Below are 24,238 nucleotides of genomic sequence, written 5' to 3' on the forward strand. Positions count from 1 at the left end.
GTTAAGGTACAGCGTTAATTATACAGTTACAAGATCATAACTGTTATTGCTTGAAGCAATCATTGGCTCCCTACATTACATAAATTAATGCTTTCAATGAATTTTAATGTAGTTACTTTTGTTTATCATCATATCTACTAATAGCCTTCCACTGTTTCACCATGGCACATTGCCATGAAACAACAAACTGTTATGGGCAAAAGACTGAAATACTGCCCCATTCTCATTCTTATGCCCTCAAGAGAAATAAATTGAAAACCACTGCTTTCACTTTGGAGTAAACCAAGTTTTCTGTTAAAGTGCACACCTGTACATTATTCTGATTGGTTGTTAAAACAAAGGAGTTATCACACCAGGATTTTATCTTTCTCTTTTAACTAACTGAATTAATTACCATATATACTCAAGTATAAGCCAACCCTGATATAAGTCAAGGCTGCTAATGTTACTACAAAAACTGGGAAAATGTATTGACTTGAGTAGAAGCCAAAGGTGGGAAATGCAGCAGCTACTGGCAAATTTCAAAATAAAAATAGATACCAATAAAATTACATTAATTGAGGCACCAGTAGGTTAAATGTTTTTGAATATTTACATAAAACTGTAATTTAAGATAAGACTATCCAACTCTGATTAAACCATTATTCTAACCTCCTTCAATGTAAATGTGCTTACGTATCCTTCCAATAATAATCCAGTAAAATAATAAATGTAATAAAAATAATAATAGAGTAAAATGATGGAAATGTCATGACAGTAATAATAGAGTAAATAATAAATGGAAGAAGAAGAAGCCAGTACAGATGGTCCCAGTGGTGATCGGCTCACTGGGTACAGTCCCTAAAGACCTTGGCCTGCACTTAAACACAATTGGCGCTGCCAGTTGCAAAAGGCCACCCTACTCATATCTGCACACATTATTTACCAATACATCACACAGTCCTAGACACTTGGGAAGAGTCTGACATGTGATCTAATACAACAGCCAGCATAGTGATTTTTTTTTGCTGTGTAGTAATCCTGTTGTGTTTCTAATAATAATAATAATAATAATAATAATAATAATAATAAAGTAAAATAATAAAAGTAATAAAAATAATAACAACAGAGTAAAATAATGTAAATGTAATAATAAAAATAGAGTAAAATAATAAAATGTAATAATAATAATAATAGAATAAAATGATGTAAATATTATTATTATAAATAGAATAGAACAATAACTGTAATAATAATAATAATGATAATAATAATAAAACAGTGAAATGATAAATAATTTTGAGTCGAGTATAAGCCGAGGGGGGCTTTTTCAGCTTTAAAAGGGGCTGAAAAATTCAGTCTATGATCGAGTATATAAGGTATACAGTGTAGATGCACCTTCAGAATGTATATTTTAATGTGCATGTTTCCCTTGGAGTAAGTTTCTTAAAGATAGAGAAACTTGTGCTCATGTTGCATGGATAAAAATCTGCTATGAGTTAATAATATGATAGTGGGCACTCTCAGACCTTTTTCACCTGACTGGTTATATACATTTTGAGAGCAGTGAGGAGCTGGTCTTAGGAAATTAATGTTAAAATACATTTTTAAAATCTGTTTTTTATTTCAAGTGTAATTTATAAATTATGTCTTGCTTTCAGATCTAACATAACATATCACAAAGCTACAACTATATATAAAGACATTATTGTCAAAACAGCTTCGATTTGGTAAATCGTAATCCTATTTTGAAGTGATATTTGTATGCATCATGATAAAGAATTGATTTTGTTTTGTCTCATCTTTAGAAATGAGATAGATAATTTGTTTCGTATGCTGAATTTACAATCATGATTTCCTTCATCTGAAGAATGTTCTTCTTCCAATTATGTGCATTCTAATTGCAAGACACTCCTGAGGGGTTCATCTTAGATTTAAATCTCTTCTGTGCTCTCTAGTGGTTTTTCGTAGTGTTGCCAGCTTGGAATTATGCATTTTACATGATAGACTGTGCTAAAAATTAGGTCATCCAATATTACATAGTTATGTATTTCATTGACACAGCTGTGTCTTGCTGCCACATGTGTAAATTTTCACATAATTGTTTTAGGTCTGAATTGATAAAGAATACTCGTATTAAAAAGAATGAGTGCCTTCGGGGCTGCTGATTGTCAAGGAGAATCAGCAGATCATATGCTAGATCATAGAGTAGATACATTCGGAAAAAATGATTCCATTAGGCTAGCTTTTACTTAAAGCAGGTCTTCAGCCAAAGGTTGAAATTACAAATTGCGAAATTAATGTGTATGAGGAGGATAATAAAGATTTTATGCTGACTCCCCATTTTTAAAAGTGAACTTTGCAGTATAACCATAACAATTAAATAACAACATGCAAAAATAATCAGTTAAGCACTTGAAATGAAACCATTTCACAGAGATGAACATTTAGCATCGAGGATGAAATTTAATTTAAGCACATTAAGTTGGATCCAGGTCTGCTGAACTTGCTACCAACTTTTGAATGGTAATATGAAAGATTGAATTGTAACTAAGGAAAATTAAGTACCTACCCTTAATGCTGCTGTAATACAGAGATTTTGTATTAAATTCTTTGTACAAAGACTTTGACATACATTATCTTACTTGAAGGTTCGTACGCCCCTTTGACTTTTCCTGTCATTGAATCCTTGCGAGTTACATAATTGTTGTCATAATGTTCAACAGTTGTTTCAGCGAAACTGCTTAAATTGGAAATAACAGTGGGATTGAACTTTGTAGGAGGCTGTAGAGAGGAAGATGATTTCATGATAGTTGCTGAGATGATCTCCTCGAGGACTGCTACTGTCAGTCTAAGTCATTGTGTTCAGTATCTGTGATGTTTTAATTTTCCATTAAACATCAAACATTTTCTTAAAAATTACATGCAGTGTAGATGCAGTAGCCTAAGTAATACAGAAACTCCATGAAGCCGTTATCTCTTCATGAAACAAACACTAACTGAACTTGTAAGTGGGCTCTAAGCACTTGTTAAATGTTTTCTTGGTTTTTATTTCTTATCTAATTTATAGCCATCTTTTCTTCCATATGGGACTCAAAGCAGCTCAAATGTACATTAAAACAAAAAAAAAAACAATCTGGAATGTTATTTTTTTTAAAAAAAATACAACCATCTTAAATAAAACATTAGATTAAAACAGTTAAGGGCACATTAAAAGCTGTTTAATTTTGAGCTCCCAGGAGTCACAAGGCATTGACTTTTTCTCATGTATTCATTAAATCACCATTCACTCTGCTATCACTGAGTACCTAATCTCGATAATATTGGCATGTAGGTATATCTGTCTTTGGCAGCCATAACTTCAAGACATTATGCTAGGTGCTTCAAAATAAGATACAGTACTTTTGGTTTTCATCCAAGTTGCATTGCTAAGTTTCATGGTAAAATTCCAAAAGCAGGCAGACAGCTACTAGATATGAAAAAGATGGCCACTCGCATCTAGTTGAGAAACCTCAGTTTGACAATGTTTTTTGTTGTCATCCACATGGGAGTGATTGCCCAGTTTCAATTTAAACAGATAAAATTTAAAAATGAAGCTTCACAGAATAACATTGGGACATTGCTATTTTTAACTGTAATTTTCATTGTACTCTAATTGTATTTTAATTTTTATATTCCTATATCCATGCATTTAATTTGTATTGTGTCATGTTTGTTGTTTGTGGTCTTGAGTCCCTGTGTTGGGAGAAAAGCAGGATAAAAATAAAGAAAATACATAAATAAATTTGTAGTGAGCAGTTCATAATTTGACCCTGTGCTTTTGTCTGTCACCCAAGTTGCATTGCCTGAGTTTGAGTGTCCTGTAAAAACTGAGTCTAGCAAGCAGGAGAGGCCCCTCTGTTACCAAGATTTCTAGAGCAGGGGGGAAAGTCAGTAAAGCAGGAACTTAGCTTCAAGATATTGAAAAAATGGACCGCCCGGTGGCACAGTGGGTTAAACCGTTGAGCTGCTGAACTTGCTTACCGAAAGGTTGCAGGTTCAAATGCGGGGACCGGCATGAGCTCCCACTGTCAGTCCCAGCTTCTGCAAACCTAACAGTTCAAAAACTTGCAAATGTGAGTGGGAAGGTAACAGCACTCCATACAATCATGCCGGGCACCTTGGAGGTGTCTACGGACAATGCCGGCTCTTCGTCTTAGAAACGAAGATGAACACCAACCCCTAGAGTCAATTGGAAAGGGCTGCCAGAGATATTGCTGGAAAATTCCTGAAGTAAGAACAAGGGAAACAAAATGACCAATTTTGAGGGTAAGATAGATAGATATATCCCCAGGTGGCATTTCAGAAAATAATAATTTAATACAAGTTTCCTCGAAAGTGAGATTGGGAATTGCCTCTACTTTGTTTCTGGAAGCATGTGAAATTACAGCTATGCAGCAAATGAAGGGTTAATAGCTACCTCTGTATAAAAATATAATATCTGACAGGATGATCTTGTATGCTAAACATTTTTCTTTAAGTGGTATTTTCTGGAATGCTCTTCACACATTTTTTCCCCAAAGCAAAACTGTAAAGAATTACTTGAAGCATTGTGGGTAGCCACCAGTAGGTTTTCTGCAGGGGTTACTGCAGAGAATTGAAAGAGGGCAGCTTGGCAAATGTTCAGAAGCTCCCATTAACTTTGTTGAGCTCGGCATGGGACCTTGTGTTCAGCAGAACTCTCCTGACCTGCCTCTCTGCCTGCGGAGCTAATCAGCAAACACCTAATGAGCCCGCTCTCAACAAGCAGGCCCTCTCCCAACCTCCTTCATTTCCATGCCTTCTCTTGGGGGAAGGGAGAGACAAGGCTTCATGAGGACTGATGATGCTGCAAAGACCACAATAATGATAATTAACTTGCTGAATTTAGAAGATTATGCTGTTAATTAGTTGCAAAATAAAGATAAGTAATAGAGCAGCAGATGGTAAGATAACACCCAGGAGATGAAGGGTTATTACTCTGATGAGGCTTTGTGGCAGATATGAAATATGGTTCTGACTTTTCCTGAATTGTTGTTACAGTAGTATTGTTTCTATAAACTTGGAGTTGAGGGATCTCTTCCTGTCAATTCAGAGAAGTCATGAAACAAATTTGTTTTCAAGGATATGTGAGAATGTGTGTTGAATCTTTATCAGTGTAGTTTATTATTGTGTATTTTACTCTAAACGGGATAGGAAACCTTTGGACACTTGCCAAATTTGGCCAATCTATTACGTAGGACCTCATGTGAGACCCTTATTGTAATTGGGGGAGAGAGAATCAAAACTGGGCTAGGACTCCATAGCACTCCTTTCTGAACACAAGTTCTTTTCTCTTTGGGGAGAAACAAACTGGAGAAAGATAATTCGAGCTTGTGGCGTGGGTCTTGAAGGATCATATCATCAGCCTGTTAGAACACTAAGATGATCTGAGCAGCGCCTTCTCTCTTTTCCATCGTCCTCTCAAGCGTGTTTGGTGGGAATAAGAGAGAGGGCCTTTTCGGTGACAGCTCCCAGACTCTGGGACTCCCTCCTTAGAGAGACCAAGATGGCCCGATTCCTGCTGGCCTTTCACAGTATTTTAAAATGTACCTCCTCCATCAGGCATTTAATAAATGTATGATGGGGGCATCATTTTTAAATGTAATTTTGATTGAATTTCAATTGTATATTAGCTTTTTTAATTCATTTCTGAAACGTTTCTTTGCTTTTTAATTGTTATATTATGTGTATTTGCCTTGCTTTAAAATTCTGTTGTATTGTGGCATGTTTGCTGTTAGCCATCTTGAATTCCTGTGGGGAGAAAGGCAGGATGATAATAATAATAATAATAAAATAGTAGTAGTAGTTATAATAATAATAGAGGAGAGGTGTCAGTAGTTGACACTTGCACTATTATCATTCAGACAGCCAGGTAAATTGTTCTGGCACCCTCGCTCCCACAATCAATCAAGTTCTTTGGCCTGGTTCAAATGTATTTTTATATAATTGGACATGTAATCAAAATCGCCATATCACCAGTTATAAAGCTTACTGGGTGGTCTTAAATAAGACACTGTCTGTTCTCTTTCCAGCCACTTTCATAATATGGTTCCTCTGGTATTGCTCTGAGTACCGTGGAACAAGAAGAGGCTGAAATAAACTGAGACCTCCTAATATAGGGCAGGAAACACATATTTAAATAGTTTGGAGTGATGATTAACAGATTGCAATTTTGGAGTCTGTTACTGGAGCATTTTGTTCAATAATGAAGTCATTTTAAAATATTTCAGATAACCATTTGTGTTTTTTAACCATGGTTGATCCGTCATATTGTGGCATCATTGATAGGATACATATTCTGCAGGTGATATCTGAGTTCTTCCAGTTTCCTGACTTCTGCATTCAATTGTTCAGTTTTACAATTTCTGTTTTGTGTTACAGCTTATAGTGGGTTATATTGCAATGCCTTGCTTACTGTCAGCTATGGCTGTCTTCAGAAAGTCTTCTCTGGGCTTGTGAAACGCCTGGGATGTGCAACAATGGGGGATACAGGGGGTTGGGGAGAAACAATCCCAACTCAGGTAGACATAGCTTGTCTAAGCAATTTTAAACTAAAAAAAGCATTAAGTAGGTATTTCCGATCATTGTTGATCACAGAACATTTTCTTCCTTTTAGAGATTAAAAGCTGCCTTAACCCAGCAGCACTCTCAGGTAACAAATGAAGATACTGCAAAAGGACAAACAAGTGGATTGGTTAGAAATCAGCCAGAGGAAGCCAGGCCACAGTCACTGCAACAACCTGCTACATCAACTACTGAAACGCCGGTATGAAGCTTTGCTTCTGACTCTGTTTCTTCTGATTAAAAAATTGATAGAGTTCATTTTTCCTACTTCTGGAACAAAGCAAAGTTGATATTACCGTAGGTAAAAGATAGAAGACAAAAGAAAAGGGAAAGTGTGAATGTATCATGACTCGGATACATCTACACTGTAGAATTAATGCATTTTGACACCACTTTAACTGTCATGGATCAATACTATAGAATCATCAAAGTTGTAGTTTTACAAGCCTTTTCTATCAAAGAGTGCTGGTGCCTCACCAAACTACAAATCCCAGGATTCCATAGCATTGAGCCATGGCAGGTTAAAGTGGTATCAAACTGCATTAATTCTACAGTGTAGTTGAACCGTAAGTTGTCAAACAGTAGCATATTTGAAACATGTTAAATGTTCAGTTCATGAACCTGCACCTTACTCCAACAAAATATTTTTTTAATCCTAAAACTTCTTGGCTTTTTGGGGAGGGGACTCACTAAATTATGCGCCATAGCAAGATTAACTCTCTTGGAGCTATGTAACTACACATCTGAAGTGCTTTCATCAATACTTGTAAGATAAGCCAATTTTTAATTTCCCTGGCTTTATAATTGCCACACTTCATTGACGGTTTTGCACTCATAATTCAAGGAGCCTCGTGCTTAATCCTTAGACACAAACTTATAAAAGAGATGACCGCTGTTGCAGAATACAGATCAAGTGAATCTGCTGTGGTAATCTCAAATACATAGCACAGATCAAAGAAATAACCAAAAATACAACAATTACAGCCAAAATTATGTATATGGTTAATTAAACAGCACCCTCTCTTGCCCATGTATTTCCTATGTGCGTGCACTTTTTCCTGTCTCTGTTTCTTCTGCGCCACCTTTAACAATGCTACTTGGAGTAGCCACAGTTACTTCAAACTCTGGAACATACATTCTGCCACACAGCTGGACACATTTGTCAACATTTGGAGTACTGTTGCAGCAGACTCTTTTCCCACAGTTTTCAGTTTTGCCTTGAGCCCTGCTGGGATTTGTCTCAGCAACATCCCTAAACTGCTACTTCCTACCATGTGACTGCTCTTTTGCCCTTTTTAGTGCTGCCTGCCTCTTGACATCTTCCCTCTCTACTGTTCCTGTCTCACTCCTCCAACCAACATTGCATCCACTGAGTTTCTCTGCAGAGCCTTCAGCAGCCTGTAGCTGAATTCACTGTGATTCCATTCTCCTTACCTTAGCTTATCCTACAGTATCTTATATTAACTGGGTTCTCTGCTGAAGAGTTTCTAAACCTTTTGGTTTAGATGCATATGTCCTGGATTATTTGAACCAGAGAATAATATTATGTCCAAAATGGGGAACTTTATCTTAATGTTGGTTTGTCAACTGGAATCCTAAGCCATAGTTCAATTCCAGTTAGTAACCAACATCTGAGGACTCTATTTTTGGCTGTAATAGGATAGTCTGGTTTTTAAAAAACGTACTGAAATGCCAAAACAAGCATGTGATATAGGGAGGAGTGTGGGAGTCTGCCACATTTCTAGCATGCTCATTCATAGTTTAGGAAGCCATGATGGTTCTGTCTGAGCAGCATTCTAGGTGGCATAAGTGAGGCTTTCACTAACCAAGGGATGGCTTACTAGGTTTTTATGCAGAAATGTTACGTTATTTATGTTTTTTGCAAAATGAGAACACAGTGCTGTGTGTGTTTTTTTAATTTAATTTGGTACTAAATGAGACTGTTATTTATCATAACAATGTTGGTTTGTAGAGTCCCAGAATATGTCTGACATTTTTCTCTAATGAAATATTTTTGGTAGAAAAGTGTAGAATTTGTTTATTCATTTCTTCATTTGGATTCTTACAGGCTTCTCCAGCTCAGCCTGCACCACAAACTCCGAATACTGGTGGTCGCCGAAGAAGAGCAGCAAATGAAGACCCTGATGAGAAAAGGCGTAAATTTCTCGAACGGAACAGGGCTGCTGCATCAAGATGTAGACAAAAAAGAAAAGTTTGGGTGCAGTCTTTGGAAAAGAAAGCAGAAGACCTAAGTTCATTAAATGGCCAGTTACAGGTACCTTAAGATATTCTTGCTTACAATGTAAAAACCTTACCGATGTGTAGAATAAAACACAATATTGTGGCTTAAGCCATGTTTAAGATAATTAAAATTTAGTTATTATTTTATACTGATAATTCTTGCAGTGATCATTCCAGAAACTGTATACATATTGGATTGCATTTGGTGGTTTTGCACTAGTTGAAAGAAGTGAAATCTTGATTTCACTGCAGTTCTTCAAATCCCACCTGCATTCATATCTCTTCCTTTGTTCACATCAGGTTCCAAGACTTTCCTCCTTGCATGGAAATCCATATGCATTTTCTGATGCATCTTTTTAGTATGTACAATTTTCTGCATTTCTCTCATTAACCAAAACATGCTGTAGCATATTGTTCATTTCTACCCATTCATATTTATAAATCCATTTGTGTGGGGAGGGCTACATTATAATACTTGGGCTGTGTAACACAAATGACAGACAACCAGGAAGTTTACTATAAGATTCATTGGCTTCGAAAGATCATGTGACTTAAACTAGTAATCTGATAGGCAAGGTGCAGACCAGCAGGCTTTAAATTATCTCAGGATCAGCCATATGAAGAGAGTAAGTCTGTGCAGGATTAGATTCTCTCCAGTCTCAAGTATCCTCAGACCAGACACCTGGAAAAATGTTTTAAGTCTACACAGATCTAAGTTTATACAGCAGGTAAGGCAGACAGATCCATTATGGTATAGTGGGCTTCTTTCCCAAGCTCTTTATAAGACTTTATAGGTTTTTAAGGGTTTGGAGCATGGTTAAGGTGTCTATATAGGCTCATTAACGCAGACCAGGGCCATAGCCAGAAAATTTTTTTGGGGAAAGTTGAAAATTTCACGGGGGGGGGGGGGGGGTTGAAGATTTCGGGGGGGGTAGGGTCACACTGAAGCAAAGAGCACAGCAGGGGGCAGAGCAGCCTTCAATAGCGTGCAGCTCCACCCCTGTCAACCACCTCCACCAAGTCTGGCCTCCTTAATGAGAGCATTCAACACCCCCCCCCCCCAACTTGGTTGCTTCGCTACATCGGCTATTGCTACAAGTAATGACAGTGTAAATAAATTGTCAATATTTGCTTGAGATAGTGCTTGCAGCTCTAGAAGGACTCTTAATTTTTTGCGCCTCATAGACTTAGCATGGGGATTTGGTTAACCAGTTAAAATTCATGAGTAAACCAGGTTGTTTTTTTAACCTGAAAATTTGGGGGGGGGGGGTTGAACCCCTAAAACCGCCCCCCGGCTACAGGCCTGATGCAGACTACCTACCCACCACCCTAGTTATCCTTTCCCTGGGAAGGTCTGTACCTTTTCCGAGCCCAATTCAAGGTGCAGGTGCTTACCTACAAAACCCTGAACGGTTTGGGACCAGCCTACCTGCGTGACCGCATCTCCATCTACAAACCCACGTGTTCTCTTCGGTCATCTGGAGAGGCCCTGCTCGTGATCCCACCGGCGTCGCAAGCGCGCTTGGTGGGGACGCGGGACAGGGCCTTTTCTGTGGTGGCCCCCCGACTCTGGAACATCCTCCCCAAAGACCTTAGACAGGCCCCTACATTGGCTGTCTTCAGAAAGAACTTGAAGACCTGGCTTTTCCGATGCGCCTTCCCAGATTAGGAAATCTCCACCACCAAGTCCCATAAGCACTTTATCAGAACCAATGATTGCTGCACATCGCACATCGCACTTGCCCTGGAAGCCCTATATACACCTCCTGTCACATCAGCACTTTTAATCTTGTACCCATTGCTCTGGCCCGGCCCAGTTTTATTGTGTTTACTGTATTGTGCCTGTTGTTTATTTTGCTTTATTCTGTTTTTAATTGTTTGATTTGCTTAGATTGTGTTGTGTGTTGAGGCCTCGGCCTGTGTAAGCCGCATCGAATCCTTCGGGAGATGCTAGCGGGGTACAAATAAAGTTTAATAATAATAATAATAATAATAATAATACCTCTTTAGTGGTAGTTTGGCAGTCCAGTATTCAGCATCTCCCTCCACCTTTGGGGCACCTTACTTGCTTTCATATCAGCTTTTGGCCTGTAAATTGCCATGGATTAGAATACTAAACATCTCATTCATGCCGCCTTCTCGTCATTGTTCAAGCTTCTAGCTTGAACAATGTATGAGAAGCAGTGTATGAACAGTGTATGAGAAGCAGCAAGAAAGGAAGATGGTAGCATTGCTATTCCTATTTTTTTTATTTATGCTTATTTTATTCATTCAATACCTACAAGGAAGTAAAACCAGAATTGGTCTCAGCCGCAAAAGATTTTAAGTAGGAAAGGGAGAAACATCAAATGCAGCCCATTTGGGGGGTGGAGGGAGGCTGTTACCAGATCTGATAGTGCAAGTAATAACATAATATTGTTTACCAAAAATTATAATAATAATATAATTTCCAGTTCACCAGCAGAAGGTCAATTTATTTAATTTTTTTAGTGGAAGCAATATTTTGAAATGAGAAGACAAACGATGCTAGCCAAACCAGCACCAAGCCATTTAGGAACTGGAAAACATAAAACAGACTTTTAAAAAATAACCAAGCAAAGCAAATATTTTGGAAGGAAATAAAAAATCTTATCCAAGCAATAAGAATAAAAGTTTAAAAAACAACAGCAATCAAATATTGCTGTTCATATTTTATGACTGTACATACATGCAATAGGACTTGTTTTAGTTTTTAAACACTTTATTCTCCCTATGCATCTCATAGGCACACACATAATCTCTTATTATTGAAGTAATTTGCAAGGGAAAATTTTATTTCGCTTGTTATTGAGAGCTGTTGTGGTGGTCTTTCTAGAGATCTGAGGAGCAGGAGAATAGCATTCTGTTTGCAGCTCCACTATCCTTAGATGTATAGATTTTTCCTTAAATTTTTGGCTTTTAATGTATATGCTTAGTGTTTATACATGTTTGTTTATACAGCATTGAATTGTTGCGAGTTTGTAAGCCGCTCTGAGTCCCCTTCAGGGTGAGAGAGGGTGGGATATAAATATAGTAAGTAAATAAATAAATAAATATCCAAACATAGACATGAATGAAAAACTTGCAAAACATGCTCAGTAGATTGACTGGGAGTGTCTACTTGAATGCCCATGTTTGCTGCTTTCATTTGCTATAAGCTCATGTTTGTTAGACGAGATGCAACTTGTGGCCATATATAGCATGTATCCAAATCAACATTGACAGATGCCCAGTTGTGTTCCTTGCTCTTTCCTATCTCCCTGTGTGTGTGGTATTTGGCCAATGCTGAAGAAGAGCAGAACACAAGGAATGACTGCCTTGTTTGTATATGAGCGACATTGAGCATAAAGAGTTTATGTGGAGTGTGTGCAATTGCTGTGCTGAGGATGTAGGGGATAGATACAAGATATATCTATATGTAGATATAGTACTGTAGGAGGAATAGACTTCAGGTTTTTCCCTCTCTGGCTGCTGGACTGGGGATTTGACTTAGCAAAGGGACACAAACAGGGTTCTGCCTTGCCTGCTCCAAATGGTCTTCGACTTCTCAAAGAGACACCTAGGTTTTCCACATTTATTGTCTTGCTTAAACATGTAATTGGAAGAGCGTTATTTTTATTGCAGATTCTCAAGAGTTAATCCCATTGTAATAGATTTTAGGGGAAGGCATTTTTTATAGTCTGCAAGCAGCAGAACCGTTAACTGTGAAGAACAGAACAACTTGTAAAGAAAATTGAATGTCAAAGAAATAATTAAACTGTACTGTATGTGGATATATTAATTCTGCATTTCTGTAGTAATTCTTCACTTGACAAGCTTGCTCGACTGATCAGCATAGTGGGTAGTAATGACCTGTGATTACTTATGTTTAATATCAAATTTAATAAGTTCAGTCTCCTATAGCTTGCTGGCTGTGAAACAGTGCCAGGGTCCAATAGTTCTTGTTCTGGCTTTATCTATTCTACAAAATAAACAACTCAGGGATTGCAGTTAGAAGTGTATTAATATGAAATATTTTTTAAAAGATGGTTCAATTCTGCTATATTACTTTGAGAAGCTAAAAATGATCCATTGCCAAATCAGTGAATTTAGTTAACCACTTTTGTTCCATTTTAAGATATACTGTAAATTGGTTGAACTATAATATAATGGAGTTGAAATATACTTTAAAGGGCTGCTCTTACAAACATCTGGCCAAAAAATAACAGTATTTAGCTGTCCTTGTAACAAGGGGATTAGTACTCTGGTTCATGATGGGGCTGCTCTTGTTTCAATGTTATTATCGTCATGCATTGACTCTGGTCTTGGGCCGCATCGACACAGACACTTTACTCAATGGCCAATCCAGAGTGCAAAACTCCAGATCAGCCCCAGGGAAGACCATAAAGTCAGCCCGAGCCACTGCGACAGCAGGAAGGAGCCCTACAGTCCAGTGGCGCTGACCCTAGTTCAACACCACAGGAGAACCACTCTTACAATCTCCCTCCTTTTCTCATCAAAGTAGACACCAGCAGCCACAAAATGGCTGGTGGCCATCACTCATTTAATGGAGTGATGTTAGCCGGGGCGAGAGAGCAACATGGGAGAGGGTACGGGGAAAGGAAGAATCACCCCTCCCTTTTCTGATTACTCTTGAATCCCAGCCAATGTCACTCCAGTCAACAAGTGATGGCCAACAGCTGTTTCACAGCTGGTGGTCACCGCTTTAACAAGAACATGAGTGTGGGTATAAGTGCCATCCTGTATCCCTAGGGTGCTCAAGCCTGGGATATACAGGATGGCCATGTAAACTGTTTCAGCTAATTCTATATCAGAACTGACCCGACTGTTTACACAAGGAAACTCCAGAGCAACCCATGAGTGTTGTTAACACAGTTCAAGGCCATGTTAACCATGTAGATGCCACAGAGCTGATTCACTCCCTTTGGGATTAAGTGTCCAAGTAGATGTGTCACCAGTTCTTATTTAAGAGCGAGGGAGGAGGGAGGTATTATTGAGCTGAGTCTTATTTTTTGTAGGACAAGATGTACCTTGTACCAGTTTTCTGTTGTTCATCAGCTGCATCCTTGTCTGGATGGGTATAGCTTGGCTCTGGTAACTTTCAGGTTGGATTGTGATAAGGTGCCCTTAAATAGTTAACAGCTGGAATTCTGGCTGGTTTGCCTACATGGAGCCGTATAACATTGGTTCTGACACAGCTACATTGTCTTAACTTTTGTTATCGCACTCATTCATGATGTTGATGCTTACCTTTTAAACCCCTAAGCCTTTCTTTCCCTATCAATCTACCCCTGCATAAAAAATATTCAGAAAGACATGGTTTTATAGTGAGTGCAATGTTTTTAAAACGTTTTAATGTATTTCAATTATGATCTTAATTTAATTTAAATGTTTATTTTAATTGTACATTGTTGTTAAGGCATTGAATTGTTGCCTATCTGTAAGCCGCCTTGAGTCCCCCTTGGGGTTGAAACAGGTGGGATATAAATCTAGTAACTAGATAAATAATAAAAGCCCTCCCCCCATATTCCATTTATGGTGACATAAGCTATTCCAAAGAGAAGGACTTGATTGAAGTAATATCCTGAGTTCAGAACATTGATAAATGCCTCACATTAGGAATATTGGAGAAATACAATTAATATCAACATAGTATACTTTTCAATGGCAGATGTATTTATTTATATGTCCAGGCATGGCAATTACTAGATATTACAATTTTAAAATTAAACGTGTCTGGATGAAATAGTTTTATGCCTCTTAATTTAATTGTGTAGATGTTTATGTGATATTTGCTTTAGTAAGTGTCTGGTTTTATTTACTCCCACGCTAAAATGCATTCTAAAGTGGAAGAGTGGTTTAACAGCTTTTAAAATGTACAAATCACATTTTTACTGACAAAATTTGAATTAGGGTGATTATTTAGCAAAGCCAGGTTTGGATCTGGGCTGGATCCTTCTCTGCGGCCATTTGCTCAAGCTGAAGACAATGAAGCAAGGCTACCTACTTGATAGCTGTGTAGCCATGCCCCTTCTCACTTGTAACAGTGCCTCTCCCATCCCCCATGTCACTGTCTCCCTGGCTTTCTATTTTCCTCACTTCCTTTCTATGGGAAACAGGAGGGGGAGCAAAGCTTGAGCACAGATCCAGTGGTCTTGGACATGTCAGAGGAGCTTTGTCTGCCCTGTGCTTTCCATGCTGGTTTGGGTTTCCTCATGTTACCTCCAGTGTGAGACCAGAAATCACAGCAGGGATTTCCTTGTGAAATGATGACTTTCTCATGCAGATCAACTGCATTTGCAGACATTTGGTAACATACCACACCACATGTAAAGATCCCAATTCGTATTTTAACACAGCCTTTGACTTTATTTTCATTAGCAAGCTATTTATACCAAGTTCTATTACCAAAATTAAACTGGCAATAGAACTAAAAACATTTCATTGAAAAAGAAAAACAATACAACAAATTCCTAAAATCTCTTTCCCCATGAATAGTCAGTTCGCTAAACAAAAACAAAAATAATTCATTTGTCTATAAAGGGATAACTGAAAGCTTGTATCAAACATCTGTTATCTGTGTGTCCATTAGCAAAAAAACAACAACAACATACTAGTACCTTTCAATTTTCCATCTTCATAAGAAACCACAAATGGTAGTTAACACCCCCCCTGCTCCTCCCCCCCCCCCCCCCAGATTTTGCTGAAATAATAGCATTATCTTTGAAAATGCGTATGTTTGAGAAGTGTGTGGAAAAATTATTTGCAGAAATCCATAAAAAAACAAATACATTAAGAAAACTGAATTTCAAAGGCATGCATAATTGCATGAGTTTCCAAGTGATATCAGTCCCCCAAGTCTTGCAACAGTGTACAAAACATAAAGTCAGTTTAGGTGGGATCCAAAGAATCATGAGAAAATAATAATAATAATAATAATAATAATAATAATAACTACTACTACTACTACTTTATTATATCCTGCCACCATCTCCCTGAAGAGACTCAGGGCAGCTTACATGGGGACCAGGCGCAGTCAACAGAATTTAAAAATAGCACAGTGAAATATATTGCATTACAATAATTTAAAACATAAAAAATAGAAAACATCATTAAAACATAAATCATCAACAACCAGTAGCCGAGCACAGTGGATGTGTTCAGAGCAGACACATAAACTGGGAAATTTCCCTGTCTTCTTCTAAATGGACACACATTCTAGTCCAGTAGGCTTTCTCCAGCAAAGGCTCCTTTTATGTCTCCAGCCTGAGCAAGATCTAGATAACGCCTCATTCCTTACTTCAGTGTAACTGAACCATGGATGTTGGATTGATCATGTTCCCTAGATTTAAGTGGCAGCAGTTCAGCTACTTCGATGAGTAACTAGTAGTACACTTCTATTATTGGTTTAGGAAGAAACATTGATATTGAAATAATTCTTATCTTTTGACATCTATTGTCTATCACCATTTCAAAATAATTTTGCAATGCTACTCAACTCACCCCCCTCTCTCTATATATATGTAAAAGTATGGATTGATGTTTGTTTGTTTTTCTGTCTGTCTGTACCACAAAGACTGTTGCTAGGTGAAGTGGCCCTCTGTGATGTCACTGGGAAAGAAATGTGTATGAGGAGGAGGGAACGAGGGGGGAGAAAGATAAAGGAGGGAAGGAAGGAGGAAAAGAAGAGAAAGGAAAGGGGCTAAGGTGTGAGGGGAGGGGAGGGAAAAAAAAGAGAAAGGGATGAAAGCAGAGGGGCAGCGACTCCTCCGACACTGGTAAATAAACGCTAATTTTCTTTCTAAAGGCTTCAGCTATTCCAAGAGCAGCTTCTCTCCCACCTCAGCAGCAGCATTTAGGAGGACTCGGTCTTAAAACTGGGGGCTACTTGTGTAGGAAATTGAAACACTGGGAGGATCAGTTGAGCACATTTTATAAGCATCTTAATAGCATCTTAAATCATATTGCAAGGCTTCATTCCTAAGTCGTCTATTTGTTATTTGTTATGACAACAAATTTGTTATGACAAAAAACATCTCCCTTGTAAAAAGTGTACAATTTAGTATCTATAGGTGGGACTGAATATAAAAGCCAGCAATCACAAACAACTGAATGTATCATATTAAATGCAAGGCAACTTAGAATATGTTTGCCAAACTGTAAATGTTGAACTAGCAGACCAGAACTGTAGTAGTTCAAAGACTGACTTGTGTTGAAATAATGTGCACACAGTGTGTGCTGTGTCTTTTATTTGTCATTACAAAACCTTGTAAAGCTCAGTCTGAAATGTATGTAACTTGATCTTGGTAAAGTATATAACTTTTCTTCTTCTTCTTCAGAGTGAAGTCACCCTGCTGAGAAATGAAGTGGCGCAGCTGAAACAGCTTCTTCTGGCTCATAAAGATTGCCCTGTAACAGCCATGCAGAAGAAATCTGGCTATCATAGTGAGTAATGTTCCATTACCAATAGCCCTAGGCTGTACCAGTGAAATACTGCCAAAGCAAACAAGAGAAAACATTAAAACTGAGAAGTGATGTTGAGATGCTTCACTTTAAATATAACAATCCCTACAAGGTTATTGCAAGATAAATGCAATGACATATTGAAGCTTCTGGATTCATAGAATTGTTTAAAGACATACACTTTTCCCACACACGCTTCCTGGTAATGGCATCGTGCATGTGAATGTTGAAGAACTATGCTATTCGAATGGCGGTAGTAATATTTTTAAATCAAAATAGAAACATGTCATGTCTAGTCATTTCACAGAAGGCTCAGTTAAAAGAGGGAGGCTCTTTGTGTTGTCTTTCAGATTTTATACACATTCCCACGTTTCTTGCCATGACATTGGTACTGAAAGGGAAAATTTATATTTATAGGTTTAGCATTGCACATGCAAAGTAAAGTCAGTGAAATGTTAGGAATAAAACATCTCCGCTTTCTTTCTGTTTCAGTATTTTAAAGGTTAATTGTGTCTCTCTAGTTAGGGTTTTTGTTTGGTTGGATATAACACACAGTCCTCGAACCAGCTGCTGCTGTAGAATAAATGGCCAATTTTGTCCGTTGTACACAAATTTGTAACAAATAGCCGAGCTGGGAATGCATTAGACAACATTTATAATGTATAACCCGCAGCTTTTGTTTTTATGATTTAGTGATATTTCAGGATATTTGTAAATGTGAAGATTGTTTCTGCCATATGTAGCCACTTCATTTTAATTTGCCAGTGTCAGTAATTTAGGAGAATAAAAGAACATTTTGTATTGCATGCAAACAGTTCCTCAGGTGCTTGCGATAAAACTTAATGGCCACCATCTTTACTTGTAGTCATTGTAAGCAGTTTCATCAGAATGGGCAATATTTTTTAATTTAAAGGATTCGGGAGATTTAGCAAGCCTCTGTGGCTGTGTATATTTAGAGCACTGATTTTGTCAGTTTTGAGATTATAAATCTCAGTCCTTTTGATCCCCAGTCATTTTGACAGGCGGGAAAGTGGCATTGCAAAGCAAATTGAAATGGTGTAGAAATATGTTTTGAATTTATATTAACAATGATTGTTGCAGGAATGAGAACATTATGGCTCCCATCTGACAAAATAGCATTATTTCCTATAGAAGAAGGTGCTATAGAACCACATTATGTATGCATAGTTTGGTGAACATAGTTAGGTGTCAAATATTCTGTTTCTGTATTTAACTACCTCCAAGCTTAGAGCGCTAATATGTACCTTATACACACAGCACTCCAAAGTCAGCAACACTGTTGCACACTAATGCTATTGCATGTAAGAAGTGAATGGTGAAATAGCTTGAAACATTACTACTCATGGCAAATTGTTCTCAGATTATGGTGTACATAAAGTGCTATATTTAATTGCTTGTTACGAATATGCAGTAAAAGATGCAAGGAATTGGTTTAGACCGCCTGAAATTTATTGTCCATACAGTCTAGAAATTATCTGGCAAACACATTTATATGAAGAGAATATTGAGAACAAGGGTTATAGTTCTTTGAAGAAACCAAGAAGAACGGACATGATTGCTCGACAAAATGCTGCCATTGCTTTTTCTCTCCCACACTCTGCTGAGCAGCTCACGCATCATCATCCTGGGGAGCCATCCTGGGTCCTTATTAGGATACTCAAACCATAAACCCTGTAATAATTGCCACAGTATTGCTGACTTAGTGAAGAGATTTAACTGTCAGGTCGATGAGCATTAAAGAAGGTGAGGGTTTGTGCTTTATGCATACCTAAACTTGACAACAGTGGTGCTGTTCATATTGTCGAATGGCTTTTGCTGCAGCAGAACACCTCCAATAATGGAAAATTAGGGCTTAGTTTTTGCTGATACTCGCTTCCTGCACCCCGCAAAATCTATTCCAGGAGACCTCTTCAGACTTGTATGGCATGTTGGGGGGGGGGGATGTGGATGCGGATGCTTGGCAGAAATTAATTCACCATCTTTTATGTTCACAAAAAAGTCTGCTGAATCCAAGCTGCTCCCCAACTCAAGTTTGTCCATTAGGTTCACCCTTACATCTTTAATGCATATATTATAATGCTCTGAGTCCCCTTCAGGGTAAGAATAGCAGGGTAGAAATATAGTAAATAAATATAGTATCTAAGCTATAATTACACTCAAGAGATTTGCGGATAAAAATTCTGGTGCTCTGTAGTTGTTAGACAGTTCTAGGTGAACTCATATAACAAAGAAGTTAGAAGTATTGAACTAAATTGATCATACGGATCCTAAATTTCCATGAATGATGAGGTGGGTTTTGTTTATTCTTTCTTTCTCCATCATTGCTCATCTCCTCCAAAGAGTCAGTGGCGCTTTCTGGAGCAGTGGTTAACTGCCTTGAGTCTCTATTTTGGGAGGAAAATGAGACTTTAAAAAAGTAAATAAATGAATATAATAAATAGGAGCCACTAAGGGAGTGCAGAGATAAAGAGGAATTGTCCCCTTCTCATGGAAGCCTCATCTGTAGGCTTCTAGTGATCTGGATCACTCTTCTTTTCATTTATAAAACATCAACTCAAGATCAACCTCTGTTTTGGCATGATAATCCCAGGAATTAATAATAGTAATAATAATAACAACAACAACAACAACAACTTTATTCTTATATTCTGCCACCATCTCCCCAAAGGAACTTGGGGTGGCTTACATGGGGACCAGGCTCAACATAAACAAAGGTTACACAGTAACACAATTAGAGCATATAACAATAAAATATAATTAAAAACAATAAAACCAAAACAGTAAAAAAATCTTTAAAAGACTTCAACTAACATCATAGCTGGGAAAAGTGAGCATCAGGCATGTACCCGGGGGGGGAGGGGGGGCTTGAGGGTGGTCCGTGAGAAGGCCTTATTGGTACATTATTTACACTGTTACGTTTATTCATATCATGATCTAATCACCATGCTCAATATATCCCATATGCATGGGTGTATTAGGATAACAATACCAAAAGTTTGCTAGGATAGATCCTCAACCCACCCACCCAAAAAAAAAAAATCAAAATCCTGGCTACGGGCCTGGTGCATGTTCAGATTTGAGAGAGCAGGGCAAGGGCTTGTGCAAATGCAAAACTGTTGGTCCGTGTCGGAAATAAAGTGCTGGGAGATAAACCATAAGTTAAGGTTGGAAAGTCCTAATCAGGCGCTAAACCATTATTCAAAGGCACATTGGAACATCCAAGTTTTCAAGTCTTTTTGGAAGGTGGACAGAGTGGGGCTAATCTAATCTCCCTAGGGAGATAGTTCCAGAGCCAGGGGGCCACCATTGAGAAGGCCCTCTGTTTCGTCCCACCAACCATGCTTGTGACAGAGGTGGGAGTGAGATCTTAGAGCCCTTGCCAGTTCATAGAAGGAATTATTTCTCTCTTGCTTATTTTTTTTAAATGGATAACACTGATGGATAACACTGAGGTTATCCACTGATGGATAACACTGATGTTGCAGTTTATCAGCAGTCATCATTTCTGCTATGAGTTCGATGTTATGTCACTGTGACCTTAAAATGAGTGGTCCAAATTGTACTTATTGGTCGTTCATTTTGGCATTTATCTAACAAGAGAATGGCAATGTTTTCCTTCCTTCCTTCCTTCCTTCCTTCCTTCCTTCCTTCCTTCCTTCCTTCCTTCCTTCCTTCCTTCCCCTTCAGCCACAGATAAAGATGATAGTTCCGAAGACATTTCCGTGCCAAGCAGTCCTCACACCGAAGCTATTCAGCATAGTTCAGTCAGCACTTCCAACGGAGTGAGCTCCACCTCCAAGGCTGAAGCAGTGGCTACGTCGGTTCTCACCCAAATGGCAGACCAGAGTACGGATCCAGCGCTTTCGCAGATCCCAGCAGCCCCTCCATCCCAATCTCAGCCTTCAGGCAGTTGATTAAAAACTTGTGTTGTTTTTAGATATTCCTTAGCAACTTCAAAGGGAAACAAGGAAAACGGCCTTCATCTAAGAAATCTGTATCTTAAAATTATTCATCTGTAAAATTCAAACTTGAATTTGGCTTTGAAAGTTGACAGACAGGAATTGCACAACAGGTTGTAGTCTTGTAATAGACACCCAGGTTTGTTTTTCTTTCCTAGGATTGCTTGTTATTTTCAGTGCTCGTCATGTGAAGTGTCGGTACAGTTGAAATGTACTTCTCTTTCATTTGATGGTATTCCAAGAAACATTGAGAACAGTCACTTCAATGCTCACCCCCAAAACTGTGATAGTAATCATGTCATATTTTATACCAAAGTTCTGCGTAGATTCCTATTGACTTTGTAAAGTCTACAAGATCCCGAAGCACTAGGCAAGAGGAAAAGACAGGAACAATACATTTGCTTTTAGTCTTTTTGCCTTTATGTTGTTTTGCACATTATGAGAGGAAGAAACATTGGGAGAATATGTTTGATTATGTTATTGTAGCATTTTTTGGCTTTTTAACTGTTTGGGTGTTGTTGTTTTTTTAAGGATTTTGTTTTAACAGGGCCAGTACAGTATATGATATACAGTACTTTTTATGCACATATGTAATCTTGATCAGGGTCATTCATAGCTAGATTTTCTTTCTTTAAATTGGTGTCAGTTTGGTTAGCTAGCACTTCCATTTTGAAAATCAGGAGCTTTATTTCTGCTGCAAAAAACCCTCTGCATCTGCCTTTTTTTTTTACTGATGTAACAAAGAGCAGCAGACAGTTACTCAATGGGCTTCTGAAAGGTGGGATACTTTTTTGAAGCTAACTTGCTTATTTATGGTTTCTTGAGTCTTAAACTGAGGAGCTTATTCATACTCCAGTGGTATAGATTCCAGGAAAGTTTAAATTCCTTCATCAAAAGCTCAACTTTTTTTTGTTTTCCTTTTTTAAAAATTTTCTTTTTTGTGGTTATTGTCTTGTATTTGCAAGGTAACTTGTACTTTATTCTTGTGTAAGCACTGTTATATTTTAGTAGCAAAATTTTGATACCTTTCGGGGGGAGGGAATCAATTATCTACCGTACCATGGAAACAATGTAATTACAGTATGGTATGTGTGTGCACATGTATGTGTTTCCTTGTGTGTGTGTGCATTTGTGTGTATGGGAGTTGAGAGAAAAGGGAGAGAGAATGGTTGAGTAGTTTATGCCAGCAATCTGTGCTTGAATGTTTAAAGATGCCTTCAATGTGATGCTGGCTTGATAGATGTTTGCAGTTTTGAAATGCTATTTACTGTGTGAACCTGGATAACTAACATTCCATTACGTAGTTTGGTTCTGATGATATGATTGTAGGTACAGTTCTTCTCATTATCCAGTCATCTGTAGGATATTGAGTTTTTTAATGTGCCATTGTCTATTTTTAATTCTGTACTCATGTTAAAACAACAACAGTATACTCTTTTATGATTAAGTTTTAAAAGTGCAAAAATAGGTGTGTGCTTTCACATCAGAAAAAATTTGTATAATCGCAAAGTAAAACTACACAGTAGAAACATCTGGCAGTAAAAAAAAAAAAGAATTCCATTATGTATATAACAAACATTTAATGCATTTATGGTGGGTTGTGTAACTCATATGTTCTATGCTCTGTTTTAACTTAGGGTGCCATCAAACTAAGAAATGAAACGCTCTGTTTTCAATCATGGAATTGTAATTGGTGGTAACAGCAGAGAACAGCTAAAATGTGTATGATGTACAACCAAACTAGAATGACGCTAGAGGAAGTAATCAAATTATGTATATATCATTTCAGTGCTTTAACTCTGAAAATGAGAGTTTAAATATTTTGTGTATTAAAAATGTAAGGAAATCGTTTTTTGTGTAGTTTGAAAACAAAGTGCTCTAAATACTTTATCATTTGTAAAGGAATTTTATTTGGAAAGCAATCTGACAAAACTTAAAAACCCAAGCCCCCAAGTACAATGAGAGAATTTCCAGCACAAGACATAATTCTGCAAGAAGCCTCTGCAATTAATGGCTATAATCGAATTTTTTCACCCAGACTTGGAGATTTGCTCTCAGTTGGAAGTAGTGTAGCGCAGGTAGGACCTCCACATATGAATGCACGGCTGGTGTATATCCCTGTTCTCAATTATGTGCATTGACACATGTGCAGAAGCCTGTTCCTATACACAATTTCTTACCTGAGGTAGCTGATTTCTTCTTGTTGATTGAGTGAACCATGTAGATTAATTTGGTTATGTTTTATCCCATTAAATGATTGGCATAATCTACTGGACACTGCTATGCTCTAATACATCCTTTCATTTCTGTTTCTTAAACCAATGGTTCTCAACCTGTGGGTTCTCAGGTGTTTTGGCTTACAACTCCCAGAAATCCCAGCCAGTTTATCAGCTGTTAGGATTTCTGGGAGTTGAAGACCAAAACATTTGGGGACCCACAGGTTAAGAACCACTGTCCTTAACAGTTTACTGAAATGAATGGTGTTTGTGCATTAACAATGTCTGGTGCTGTTTGAAGCAGTCCTATTTTTAAAATCTTATTTAATAAGGGTTTTTTTAGTTATAAAACTGTTACTGTTGTAAAGTAAATTAAATATGTGTGAGGAAATATGTAAATGATTTTAATGGAAGGGTTAGTGGAAAATCCTATCTATGTTTGGCAAACAGGAGAGTTGTACAACCATAGATTCTGTTTTAAAATGTATGTCACACTACTTCTGTACTTTGCATTTGAGGTCATTGCATTTGACATGTTTCACAAACTGTACAGTTTTCTTCAATGTGCAGTTTGCATGAGTAAATCATCAGAGAATAAAATCTATCTTTAAATTGTATCGCTTGCATTACAGTTATAACTTCTCAAAAGCCAAGATGGTATCGGGTTTCTCTCCTTCTGTATGGTTCCTACTGTTTCCGGAAAAACAGTGACACAGT

The 24,238-nt window shown here is 37.7% G+C and overlaps 1 protein-coding gene across 1 annotated transcript in view; it reads left to right on the top strand.

Moving 5' to 3' along the window:
• ATF2 (activating transcription factor 2) overlaps nucleotides 1–24,138 on the top strand; it is a 51,452-nt gene extending 27,314 nt beyond the window's left edge. The window contains exons 10-13 of the mRNA XM_060779417.2: nucleotides 6,656–6,805; nucleotides 8,672–8,878; nucleotides 17,202–17,307; nucleotides 21,034–24,138. Of these exons, the coding sequence (XP_060635400.2) occupies nucleotides 6,656–6,805; nucleotides 8,672–8,878; nucleotides 17,202–17,307; nucleotides 21,034–21,260 (690 nt within the window). The 3' untranslated portion in view covers nucleotides 21,261–24,138. The remainder of the gene's footprint in view (nucleotides 1–6,655; nucleotides 6,806–8,671; nucleotides 8,879–17,201; nucleotides 17,308–21,033) is intronic.
• The last annotated feature ends 100 nt before the right edge of the window (nucleotides 24,139–24,238 follow it).

Source organism: Anolis sagrei, chromosome 1, assembly GCF_037176765.1.
Source record: "Anolis sagrei isolate rAnoSag1 chromosome 1, rAnoSag1.mat, whole genome shotgun sequence".
Taxonomy (NCBI): domain Eukaryota; kingdom Metazoa; phylum Chordata; class Lepidosauria; order Squamata; family Dactyloidae; genus Anolis; species Anolis sagrei.